Source organism: Onychomys torridus, chromosome 2, assembly GCF_903995425.1.
Source record: "Onychomys torridus chromosome 2, mOncTor1.1, whole genome shotgun sequence".
NCBI classification, from domain to species: Eukaryota; Metazoa; Chordata; class Mammalia; order Rodentia; family Cricetidae; genus Onychomys; species Onychomys torridus.
Window position 1 is genome coordinate 123,841,853 of NC_050444.1, and position 13,093 is coordinate 123,854,945.

The following is a 13,093-nucleotide window of genomic DNA, read 5'->3' on the forward strand; positions in this document are numbered from 1 at the left end:
ACAGTCACCAAAACTACACAGAGAAACCCTGCCTTGAAAAACCAAACCAACCAAACAAACAAAAAATTCAAAATGTGAGGGAAACTGACTAAATAGAAATACCAGCAGGAAACTCACACATGTGGCACAAGAGAAAACTCTACTTTCTTATTTAAAAGACGTTAAGTTTCAGAAGCTGACAGAACCCACAGAGAAAGGCCAAGTGGCTAGTGACCAGGGCACAGTGCAGCGAGCTAACCAGGAAGAATGCTGGCTTCTCCAGTACCTTTCTGAGCTTAACACACTCTGTGACCCTGGATAAGTCATGACAGCTCTGTAGGCTTCCTTGTTTATAAACTGAAGCAGCTAAATGGATTTCATGGAACTCAGGAGAAAAAAAAAATATGGGCTAGCAAGATATCTTAGTGGGTAAAATGGGCACTTGCCACTAAGGCTGCCAACCTGAATTTGCTCCCCAGGACTCCTATAGTAGAAAGAGAGAACAGACTTCCAAAGCTGTCCTCTGCTCTACACACACACACACACACACACACACACACACACACACACACACTTTGGAATATGTGTACCCTCACAGATAAACACACACATAATTAATAAAGAAATACATATTTTAAAAGAAAAATGATACTCTTACCAGTAAGTGAACACAGGGCAGTCTAGATGAAGGATCAAGACAGGAGGTACACAGGGCTGTCTAGATGAAGGATCAAGACAGGGGGTACATAGGGCAGTCTAGATGAAGGATCAAGACAGGAGGTACACAGGGCAGTCTAGATGAAGGATCAAGACAGGAGGTACACAGGGCAGTCTAGATGAAGGATCAAGACAGGAGGTACACAGGGCAGTCTAGATGAAGGATCAAGACAGGAGGTACACAGGGCAGTCTAGATGAAGGATCAAGACAGGGGGTACACAGGGCAGTCTAGATGAAGGATCAAGACAGGAGGTACACAGGGCAGTCTAGATGAAGGATCAAGACAGGAGGTACACAGGGCAGTCTAGATGAAGGCCTTGGGTAAGCTGGAGCCATGAGCACTGGCTAAGTGTGCTAGAACAGCAGCTAGGGGCTGAGCTGCCCCTTCCTAAAGAAGCATCCTTGCTTGTTAGGGAAGGACAGACTGAATCAAGAAACAGAGACAAGGGGTTGGGGATTTAGCTCAGTGGTAGAGCACTTGCCTAGCAAGCGCAAGGCCCTGGGTTCGGTCCTCAGCTCAAAACAAAAACAAAAAGAAACAGAGACAGAAGAAGAGCAGAGTCATGGAGAATCCCTGCCCGATCCTGTCCTTTTCCACTCAGGAACAAGAATATTCTGCTCTCCTGTTCCGCAGAGCAAGGCTTGAGACACACTGTACACACTACAGCATGGTCCTGCTGGCATGGAGTCACTGCCTAGCAAACAGAAAATAAAGAAGTAAATAATTAAATAAGTAATTACAAACTGAGATAAGAGCCTGCAGGGAAACCGTTGAAAAATACAGAAGTAGCAGCCAGTTCGGTGTCACTTATGCCAAGAGAAAGGAAAATAATCAACGGTTTCGAATCACAGGTCTGGGAAGATGAGACCCGAGACAAGCGCACTGGATCTGAGCAGAACAAAAATCACTGTGTCCTGAGAGAGAAGTGTGACTGTGAGAGAAACCTGCTGGGAGAGCGAGAAGGCCAGAGAAGGGCACTGCGAGTAGGGATCCCTTTGAAAGACATTTGGGGATAAAGGGAAAAGAGAAACATCGCGTCTGGGAAAGACGGCAAAGACAGCTAACGGGGAAGACTGGTGTCCGTGGGCAGGCAGCAGAGCCAGTAAGGGGCTAGCTCTGGCAACAGGAGAGCAATGGGCTATCACACTGCCCCACTTCCACGGCTGGTCCTTGTGAAGTCCAGCTAAGGGCTCTCTGCTCCATTCTCTGTCCTTCATGCTTTCATCATGTCTCACCTAGCCACACTCTGTTCCCATGGCTCACGCCCTCACATCTTTTATGTGTCTGCTCAGATGGCCTTCTCAATGACACTCCTGTCTGTATCAACACATTCATGGTCAGGGTCTTTGTACCTGCCCTACTTTTCCATGACCTGTCATCATCTACCACCACACAAATGATTTCTGTTTCTTCTCTGGGCTCTGCTTCCCTTTGCTATTAATTGTTATTTTGAGACAAGGTCTGTGTAGCCAGGAACTCGCTATGTAGTCCAGGATAGCCTCACACCCATGGCAATCCTCTTGCCTTAGTCTCCCGAGCACTAGGATTAAAGGTATGATCCACCATGCCCTCCCTGCTTGGATAGAGATCTTCATCGGTGTCAATCACAGGCATCCATTACAGTGCCTGGCACATGGCAGGTGTTCTAGTTTCATTTCTTGATGTAATAAAATACTGTGGCAAAAGGGAACTTAGGGAAGAAGGTTTAGCATGGCTGACAGTCGCAGGTTAGCTCATTACTGCCAAGAAGTCAAGGAAGGAACTTATTAAAGCCTCACAGCCACAGTCAAGAGCAGAGAGAGCAGAAATGCCAGAATCCTTACGTGTGCTCAGCTGGCTTTCTCCACTATCATATATCCAGGGCCGCAAACCAGGGAACAGTGCCTCCATAGTAGGCTGGGTCTTCCTCTACCAATTACCAGTTAAGATAATCTCCAAAGAACTGCCTGCATGGCAACTGGATCTAGATAACTGGTCCCCCTCAAGGCTCTCTTCCCAGGGTTCTAGGCTGGGTTGACAGTTGAAAAGTAGCCAGCACAGCAGGCACTGTATGACTACTAGCTGAACAAATGCCTCGTGGCCACCTCTGTGGTCTCCCTTCCCCCGGGTATCCCTCACCTTTACCTTCTTCCCTTAGCCACCGGAACTCAGGTCACACGTCCCATAGCTTAAAAGCATCAAATGGTTACAACAGTGTATTTTTCTAACCTAGCAGGTTTCTAATAAGATATTCTACTAAACATTTGCATTAGTAATGCTGAGTTAAAAACAAAACCAACAGGCTTGGTTGTTTGTCTATCATTTGGTGGTGCTGGGGACTGAACCGAGGGCCTTGTAAAAAGTAGTCTACCACCAAACTACATTTCCAGCCCAGTTTTCTTTCCCATGGGATTTTTCTTAGCCTGTTCCATGAGAAACTATGCTGGAAATCTCCAAAAGAGGAGACAGTAAGGCAGTATTTTCTAAGCTTACCTGAACCCAGCACCCTTTCTTCAAGAGATTCATTACTGGACCAGAACTCTGGGAAACACACTAGAGAACACAGCACTGGGGATCGAGTCCAGACCCAGCAGGCTGCCTGGCTGTCCAGCTTCTTCCCAGGCACTTGTTACTCTCATCACGCATCCACACTCTGATGCACCTTTGCAGAACTTCAGACTTCTTCCTTCCCTTCCTCATGCCTCTGCCTGCAACGACCAACAAAGCCACATTTCTATGAAAACCCTTCCCAGTTCACTGACAGGAGAGAGCCACGGCACTTCACAGACCCTGGTACATGCCCTGACTCTTGTATATTCAAAAGTCAATCTCAACTATACACTTATATGCTTCTTTTCTAAGCAAGAACTATGAGGATCATACAAACACAGAGCAGGCATCATTCTCTGGCACTTAACATAAGGCACGGTATATCAAGGTCCTTGATATGTGTCAAGAGATTGAATCATTTCAGATTGGAAATAAAATGCAGATCCAATGATGCAAGGCTCTTGCTGATCTTCACATTGCTCATTAGTTTTAACACGGAGACCTTGCCCTGCAAGCTTCTGCAATGCTAACTCCTCTCACCCTACTGGAGCCTTCTCATTAGTGGTCCACACGTTATGATTCTCTCCTGCCTTAAAACCCTGTACTTACTCACTCTCCCCGCTTCCTCATCCCGTCACCTCTCTCTTTAATGCCAACTTCTCATGAGAGGGTTCTTTTCCCTACCCCTCTTCGCTCCTCTAGCTCCTGTCTACAACCTTGCCTCTGAGCCTGTCCTAAAGCTACTAATGACTAGATTTTATAAACCAGTGCCATTTTAGACTGAGCTTATTTGGTCCAGCGATAACCATGGATGCCTCCCTCTGAACCCTGACCCTTCCATTTAAATGACAACATTCTCTTCTGTCCCTCTGGCCAACTTTCTCAGTATGGTCCTAAACATCCCTTAAGTATTCCTGTGCTTCAGGATTTGGGGCCTGGCTCTTTGCTTTCCTTACTGTCTCCCTGCAAAGGCTTATCTATTTTTGTCTCCTCAGTGCCTTGCTATATGCTGATGATAAATTATTCCCACTGAAATAGTTACAATCTTCCTTTAGTTTCAGCTTTATGCATCCAACATCTTGTTTTTTGTTTTGATTTATTCTTTTGTTATTCAAGACAGGGTTTCTCTGTGCAGCCCTGGCTGTTCTGGATCTCGCTCTGTAGTCCAGGCTGGCCTTAAACTCAGAGATCCACCTGCCTCTGCCTCCGAGTGCTGGGGTTAAAGGCTGCATCCAATATCTTTTTAGACATTTCCTCTGAGGTGTTCTATGATTCTAGAGAAAATAGGAAACATGGAAAAACGAAAACGGTTTTGAAATGAAGAACTCAGGAACGAGTCAAGAGTCAGCAGCCGAGAGACTTAGTAGTTTGGAAGACATATATCTGAAGAAATTATCTGGACTGCTGGGAGGGGTAAGGGGACCAAGGACATGACAGGTAAAAATATGGGGAACAGGTTTACCACAGTTTTACCTGTAGCATCTCAGGAAGGAACAGAGAAAGCAAAAGCACATTTGAAAAGAGAATGGTTGTAAATGTTCAACAAACAAGCATGAACTTTTGGTCTGGGAAATATATGTGGGATAAATAGACAGGAATACACGCTGTGGTAGCTAGCACACATGACAGCCCTCAGGGAGTCTCATCTGGGAACCACACCTTGTGAGTTCAAAACATACCAAGGTTGGTCAAATGCAGCCACTGGCAGAAGACAATGCAAGTGACAGTGTTTTACTTCTGAGATCAAGCTATAAAAGAAACTGTGGAAACCAGGCATGGTGGCTTATACCTGTAATCCCATCACTTGAGAGCCTGAGGCAAGATAATCACAAATTTGAGGCTAGTTTGGGTACACAATGAATTTCAGGCTAACCTGGTCTATATAATGAAACTCTGTTTCAAAAAACCAACCAAAGAAACAAACAGCAAATTGTGGCTTCTGAATTGATGTTGTTTCAATTCCTGTCCTTTCTGGGATCATTGGCTCTGGGGAAGCCAGCTGCTGTGAGGAGCAGCCATGAAGATAGGTCTATGTGATGAGGAACTAAGGGCCTTCTAGAGCAGTCCTCTAACATGTGCTAACTTAGAAGCCCATCCCATCAGAAGACTGCAGCTCTAACCAACAGCCCAATGACAAGCTTTTAAAAGACAATGAACATCCAGGAGGAGTGGTGTACACCTCTAATCACAGTATTTAGGTGATGGAGATAAGAGAATCAGCCAGCCTGGTTGTAAGAACCCCTATCAAACCAAACCAAAATAAACACACTCTGAGCCAGAACCATTCAGATAAACTGGCTCCTGGTTTGCTGACCCTCAGAGAAACTATGTGAAATAATATTTCCTTAAGCAGCTAAATTTTAGGACAATTTTATACAGTAATAGATCACTAATATATTGCCAAAAAAAAAAAAACCCAGTTCTGAATTGCTTACAAAAAGCCTTCTCCATCTGGTCCAGACTGTCTCTCAGACTCATTTCTTGCCATACTCTCTCCGGCATATTACATTTTAAATACACCTAACAACTCGGAGCTTTTGGAATACGACCATGTTCTCTCTCCCACCTCCACCCTCCACGCAGCTTCCGTGATGCATCCTCCGCCTGACACATTCTTCAACACCTTCTCTCCTACTTCCATACACTTGGCTAACTTCCCCCATCGTCAGAGCACTGTACTACACCGTAGACAAAATCCTTATTAAACTGCCCATCTTCCCATCAGATTTAAAGCTCCAAAAGAGGGGCACAGTTCCTGTCTCCTTTACACCCCACAGTTCCAAACACACAGGAGACGTTCTGTAGATATTTGTTGCTTACACCCTACAAGGTAGAGCTGGGCAGGAAGGCTAAAAGTTGAAGCATAAACATTCTCAGGAAATGATCCAAGTAAGAATTTCACCTGATGTAACTGTAAAGGAACCAAGAACTCCTGCATCCCATGCAGTTTCCAGTTTAAGGAAGGCCTGAGTAAGGTCAGGAGTCAAAAGTTGGATGGATTCCAGTCCTGGCAAGTCAAAGCTCATGGTAGTTCTATTATGGCCCTTGAGCTGTAATCTCTGAACATCCGACACACCCATTCTGGAAAGCACTCACAATTGTACTCAAAGGTCGAACAGAAATGGTTTTTAAAATGATCACCTGTCCTGCCTTTTAGGACATTCTGAGCTTATTATGTTAAGATTTAAGATCTGATCATGAATGGTATCTGTGGCGTTTGTCTAAACAGGATCATATACATACATATGTGCATAAATAAACAGGCCATAAAATATTAAACACTAGTACCCTCTACTGGTGGAAAGGCCCCACAGGCTCATGTGAATGGTCTTACTGCCCTCTAGTGACCACAACCTATAAAGACAGCCAATCCTGCCGCAGATGGGAGACTCTCCTTGGCTATAATGATAGGGTTTTATGTTCTTTAAGCATCTAATTTCCTCAGATGCTGGTTTATATTACAGGGGTGCAACTCTAAGACTCTTGGGGGCTCCCTGGGGACTCTGCACAGCTCTTCCCAGCTGTTAGTGACAGTGTGACGCTGCTCTCTCCTGCTTCTCAGGAATAAGAGGTCAAGGGGAGGCAGAGAAGGCGAAGGCGGCAGCACCAGTGAGGGCAGCAGCAGCAGCAGCTGCGAAAGGCTACCCTGACTCTCCGGGGAACAGAGAGCAGCTTGAGGAACACATGTTCCTCCCTGCATATTACCCACAGTTGTGTGCTGTACCAACATGGCAATTCCACGTGGTCCGCACTCACCTTTGAAGTATCTCCAAAGCTATAATAAATGACACAGCGGCAAACGTTGCTATGGTGGGTTATAAACTAGGCTTTGCCAGTTATTGCCACTGATGACAGATGACGCTGAGTTTCCCTCAAGATGGAACTGAGATGTCACCCACCTCCTGTATGAGTCTTTCTGAGTCCCCGATTGGAGCAGCTGCTCTATCTCTGCCTGGACAGACTCTCCAGATCAGAGAGTGGACAGTATCCTGTCACACATGCTTATTTATAGCTGCAGCAGGTACTGCTCCTGTTCATCTGCCCATCACTTCTTCACCAAACCCTCAGCTCCTCGAGGGCACAAGCAAGTCTCTATCATTTCTGCACAGTCAGTGTCGGGCACACTCAGAATGCTTCCTATACGTCACTGTCACTTACCAGTCTATATGGTAAGTACAGAAATTGAGCACAGGCTTTAAAAACCTCCTATAATAACTGAACAGAGTAACTTGGTTCATTCTGATCAAAAGGTGGGGGTAGGGGTGGCAAGATGGCTCAGTGGGTAAAGGTGCTTGCCACCAAACCTTGCCACATGTTGGAGGGAGTGAACCAATGTCCACTAAGTTGTCCCCTGACCTCCGTATGTGCACTGTAGCAAAGAGACACTCTATGCCCCCCCCCCAACACACAATAAAATGAAAACAAAAATTGAGAAGTTTGAGGACTGTGGCTTGTCCTTTTTCACTTCACTTTTTTCTTGAATTTTCACTATATGTTACCGAAGTATTAGTCTGAGGCTAGTAGGATGTTCTAACCCATGGTCCCTCCAGTGACAGTGTGGAAAGCTCGGATGGGTCCAACAACTCAAGATGCAAAGGAGGAAGGGGAACACACTGGAAGCACTTTTCACAGGGCTCAGGAGCATACCTATCCTCGTCGATAGCAACACCTCCCTGGAGGGTATCTTCTTCTTTAATTCTTGTAAGGCTGCAACTAGGTTTTCTTTGGTTTGATCAGGAAGTTCCAACATAGTTTTCCATCTTTTTATGTCTTCTACAACCACAACTCTCTGTGAAGAAGAAAAGTCATTTGGAAAATGGAACATTTGCATTAGAAAGACATCTGCCTTCACCTGAGCTAATGGCTCTCCTCTTGACATATGAATTATTGATTATGACCTGAGCCAAAGCACAGTGTGTCTGATGGTCCCAAATGATGGGTGATTGCTTAAAAGCAGGTCCTGCTTACTGCAAATCAGGAGGAGGGCTGCATCTATTAGGAAAAGCGCAACTTTTAATCTCACCGAGCCAGACAGACACCACTGGGCACTTAGCAGTGAGAGGCAGGTACTAAGGAAGAGGGGAAGGAAAATGATGCTAAGGTGAATCAACCTCATAGCTCGCTTAAGTGTCTTAATTTGTATGCGCAGAGTGGAGAAGTCATAAAACTGTGTTTACTTCAACAATAAAAATCACACAAACAGTTCCCCACTTCCCAGAGGAGCAAACTCAAATTCTCTTTCTGGAAAATTTTAAAACTTCAAACACACAGGAAGGAAGAGGGAGCAACTCACTACTTTAAAAGGTTGTTATTTTGCCATTCCCCATAAAAATCAAGCATTATAAAATTTAAGTCCTTTTACACCCTTCACCAAACTCATTTCCCTGTCTTCCTTTCCAGAAGAAACTAACACCTTACAGCTCATCCTCAGGCTTCCATTAAGACTAGGAATTAGGAATACGGGGGAGGGGACGGGAAAGCTTTTGTACTGTCATGTGGTTTTTCTATAGTTTTGAAATCATTTATATTAAGAACTTTTAGTTTTTAGTAAACAAAAGTGGCAGACAAAAAGTCGCTTTTATAATTGAAAATTAAATATCTTATCTTGGATCACCATTACCATGAGCAGGTAGGCAGTGAGGGGTCAAGAAGGGCCTTAGGAGGCTTCAGAGTTCTGGTAATGTTTATCTTGATGCGTTCACATTATGGAAGTTCCTCATGATACTTAGCATGTATGTACTTTTCTACCTGAAATTTCAATATAACCATGACACATGATATACATACACATACGTGTGTGTGTGTGTGTGTGTGTGTGTGTGTGTGTGTGTGTGTTACATCCTTCCCTTGGAGGGAGAACATGGAGTCTGTTTCCAGCCTAGAAGCCAAGGGTGAAAGGAAGGTACATCGGTCTCCCTATTTCCCAGCTCCCAGTCTGCTTGCTTGGTTTTGCCTTTTAGGCCCACAGCTAGGAGGAGAGCAGGAGGAGATGTGGCGCTGATCAGGTTTTGGTACTCTGCACTGGCAGGCATTTACAGACGACTCTTGCCGACAGGATGACTTCTGCAGTTCCTGAGAGCTCTCTACTGAGAAGCCACCGGAAGCATCTACTGTACTGGTGATGACTCTCACAGCTGGCACACAGAGGGCTGAAGGAGGAGATCTACAGAGGGAGAGGGGGAGGGGGAGATGGACTATGTGACGTGAAGGAGAGGGGACCAGTCAGGGGAAAGGCAGTGGGAAGTAAGCACACAATGGAGCATGTATGAAGATGTCATAGTAAGAGCTGCTAAGGCGGCTCAGAGGATACAGGCACTGTCACACTGAAGACCCGAGTTCGGTCCCCAGAACCCTCAGGGTGGAACTGGAAGTTGTCCTCTGACCGCCACACACCCACAATAAATAAATGTAAGAAGAAAATGTCATAATGAAACCCATTATTTTATACACTCTCTAAGCACACACTTTCTCCTTAGGTGCCCCAGAGTCCTTCTAAGGAGCCCGAGAACCCAGGCCATCCAGCATTCTTTCCTATGATCGCCCACATCTTTGCCCTAAAAAACTCCCAGAGGTAACAGCCTGGCAAGGTACCCACTTTCCCTTCAGCATCAGCCAGCGACTGTCTTTGGACTTTCCCAAGCACAGGTCAAGTTCTCCAAAGAAAACTGCCCTCACTTTACACAGACGGACACACTCTCCTCTTTTCCTCCAACGGACCTTGCTTTATGGCCTTCGGCAGACGGTGGGTTCAGGATTCTGAAACTGCTCTTCATGTATTGCTTGCGTAAGTTCCAGAGAGATGCACTAGGTTCTCACTTGGGAATATCATTTTATACCTACTCCTTGTTCTCAGCCCCCAGGAGACTCAATCAAATCTGAGAGAAAAAGCCTTTTCTATGTGCTGTTGCAGTTAACTAGTATTAAGTGTTAATGGTTAAAAAACAACAACAAAAACCCAGAGCCTAAGCCACGTAGGAGCTTTTTCCTACTGAGAAGTATAAATATCAAGCTTTTCTTATCCAGTGTATTTTCTTGAGGTATTCACGTTAACACATATAGTCAGAGCTGACCCATGCTAGTGGTATGGAATAGCAATCCTATTATTCTATACACACATCTTAGAGGGGTTCCTTTCTGTGTATTTTACTGTTACAAACATGGCTTCAGTGCTCCTGACTTTTTGTACACTATCTCCTATCTGTTCACTCCCCACTGCTCTCCATCTTCACACGCTAAGTAGTGGGCTCCGCTGTTTGGCTCTCCCACCCTCTGTCCGGTGTAATGTAAGGATCTACTTTTCCAACACCCTATCAGTCCATCTGTATTTGTTACTCACTAGAAATATTAGTCCTTTTTGTCTCCTTTCTTTTCTTTTTTAAAAATATTTATTTAGGCCAGGCAGTGGTGGCGCACACCTTTAATCCTAGCACTCAGGAGACAGAGGTAGGCGGATCTCTGTGAGTTCGAGGCCAGCCTGATCTACAGAGTGAGTTCCAGAAAAGGTGCAAAGCCACACAGAGAAACTCTCTCAAAAAACAAAAACAAAAACAAATAATTTATTATGTGTACAGTTGTGGTGATATTTTGTTTGTGCTCTAACAAATAAAGGTTGCCTGGAGATCAGAGTGTGGAGCTAGCCACTAGTTAACCATAGAGGCCAGGCAGTGGTGGCACATACCTTTAATCCCAGCACTTGGGATCTCAGGCCTTTGATCCCAGAACTAGGGAGGAGGAAACAGGAAGTGATAGGGCTGGGCAGAGAGAGGAATGTAAGGCAGAGAGAGGAATGTAAGGCAGGTGGAGACAGGAGCTCGGCCTCTTTTTGGTCTGAGGACTCAGTTAGAGGAAAGAAGTCTCTCTAGTGGCTAAAGTGACTGTCTCCTTTACTTCTCTGATCTTTCAGCATTTACCCAGATATCTGGCTCCGGGTTTTTATTAAGACCGGTTAGGATTTGTGCTACATAGTGTTCTGTCTGCATGAATGCCTGCAGGCCAGAAGAGGGCACCAGATCTCATTACAGATGGCTGTGAAACACCATGTGTTTGCTGGGAATTGAACTCAGGACCTCTGGAAGAGCAGTCAGTGCTCTTAACCTCTGAGGCATCTCTCCAGCCCTTGTCTCCTTTCTGATCTTTTGTTAAACAGACTAAATTTGTTTTGTTTTGTTTTGAGACAGGTTCTGCATACCCTAGTCTGGCCTCAAGTTCTCCATTGTCTTGTTTTAACTTGGAATGCTAGGACTACTGGTATGCACCATCACTGAGTTTCTTTTAACCTTGTTTTTCTTCATAGTTTAAGAGTAATTGTGGGCTGGAGAGATGGCTCAGAGATCAATTCCCAGCAACCACATGGTGGCTCACAACCATCTGTAATGAGATCTGGTGCCCTCTTCTGGCTTGCAGGCTGAACACTCACTGTATACATAATAAATAAATAAATCTTAAAAAAAAAAAAAGAGTAATTGTATTTCTCTCATTTAAATGCTATTTTTAGGACACACAATCAAAGAAATATTTGTGCCGATCTTCTTACAAGTCTCTTTCAAAAACTCCTATTGTTTTTTCATTGTCTTTTATTTCTGTGTGATGTATTCTAAATGATTTCCTCATTATCAAGCTTACAGTTCACCACTTTTCTCTTTAGCTACATCTTGTCCACTTTTAACATGTTCAATGTTTCTGCTCACGTATTTTTCATTAGTCAAGTCGTTTCTTTTCTCATTCTTATTTCTATTCCTTTCATCTTTAAAATCTTTGTGAACATTCAAAACATGTTTAAGATTTCAGACTGTTCTCCTATCCCCATTTCTTGGGATAGAGAATTTATTATAGCTACCTGTTCAGTCACTCTCCTTGTGGTTTATTTTCTTATGGGGTTTTGGTGTTGTTTGTTTGTTACTCTTTTTGGGGGGACTCGCCACCCAGCTCCCGAATAAATCACACATGGAGGCTTATTATTACTTATAAGTGCCCAGACTTAGCTTGGCTTAGTTCTAGCCAGCTTTCCTTAACTTAAACTATCCCATCTACCTTTTGCCTCTGGGCTTTTCCTGTTATCTAACTTCGGTAAATCTTACTCTTACTCCATGGCCTGCTGTGTAGCTGGGTGGCTGGCCCCTGGAGTCCTCCTCCTCCTCCTCCTCCGGCTCCATATATATATATATATATATATCCTCTCTGCCTGCCAGCCCCGCCCATCCTTTCCCCTGCCTTGCTATTGGCCAGTTATCAGGTGTTTTACACAGGTACAGTAACACAGCTTCACAGAGTTAAACAAATTCAATATAAACAAAAGTAACACACCTTAAAATATTCTACTACAGGGTTTGTTTGAACTATGAATTCTTTTTTAAAGAGGATTACTTTCCTTAGGAGTTTTGTGTATTCTAGGATGTGAAGGGTTTTATCAGGAAACCCACATTTGCCTCTGCAAATTTTTGGAGTTTCTTGGTTTTACACTAGACTTCATGCTAACTTTCTAGTATGTATGCATAGTAATAGGCAAGTAATTCTAATGTACCACAGTCAACTCTTTTTTTCATCTAAGACCCCAAGAAGATGGCAATCTTCACACTGTTTTCTTCAACTGGTAAGCAGAATTGTTCTAGCTTACTCTTTATAAACATGGTAGGCCTATTTTAGTACCAAATTCCACTGGGGGCATGGGTGCCAGCTCCAGCTCCCAAAAGATGGGGCTCTGAGGCCTGTCCCATACTGCCCTTAAGGTCTAGCCTCTAAGCAGTCCAGCTGCTTTCAATACCCCTAAACAACTAAGCTTCATCTTCTACTTACGCTCCAGGTTTCCATTCCCTGTCTCTTCCTGGTATCTTAGGATTTCCCTCCTTGTAGTCCTCGCTGGCTTGGAA

At 44.4% G+C, this 13,093-nt stretch overlaps 1 protein-coding gene across 2 annotated transcripts in view; it reads right to left on the reverse strand.

The window, feature by feature from the left end:
• Positions 1-13,093, reverse strand: part of Tceanc2 (transcription elongation factor A N-terminal and central domain containing 2) — a 40,704-nt gene that overhangs the window by 20,078 nt on the left and 7,533 nt on the right. For both annotated transcript variants that reach the window (XM_036178975.1, XM_036178976.1), the window contains exon 3: positions 7,875-8,016. In XM_036178975.1, the coding sequence (XP_036034868.1) occupies positions 7,875-8,016 (142 nt within the window). The remainder of the gene's footprint in view (positions 1-7,874; positions 8,017-13,093) is intronic.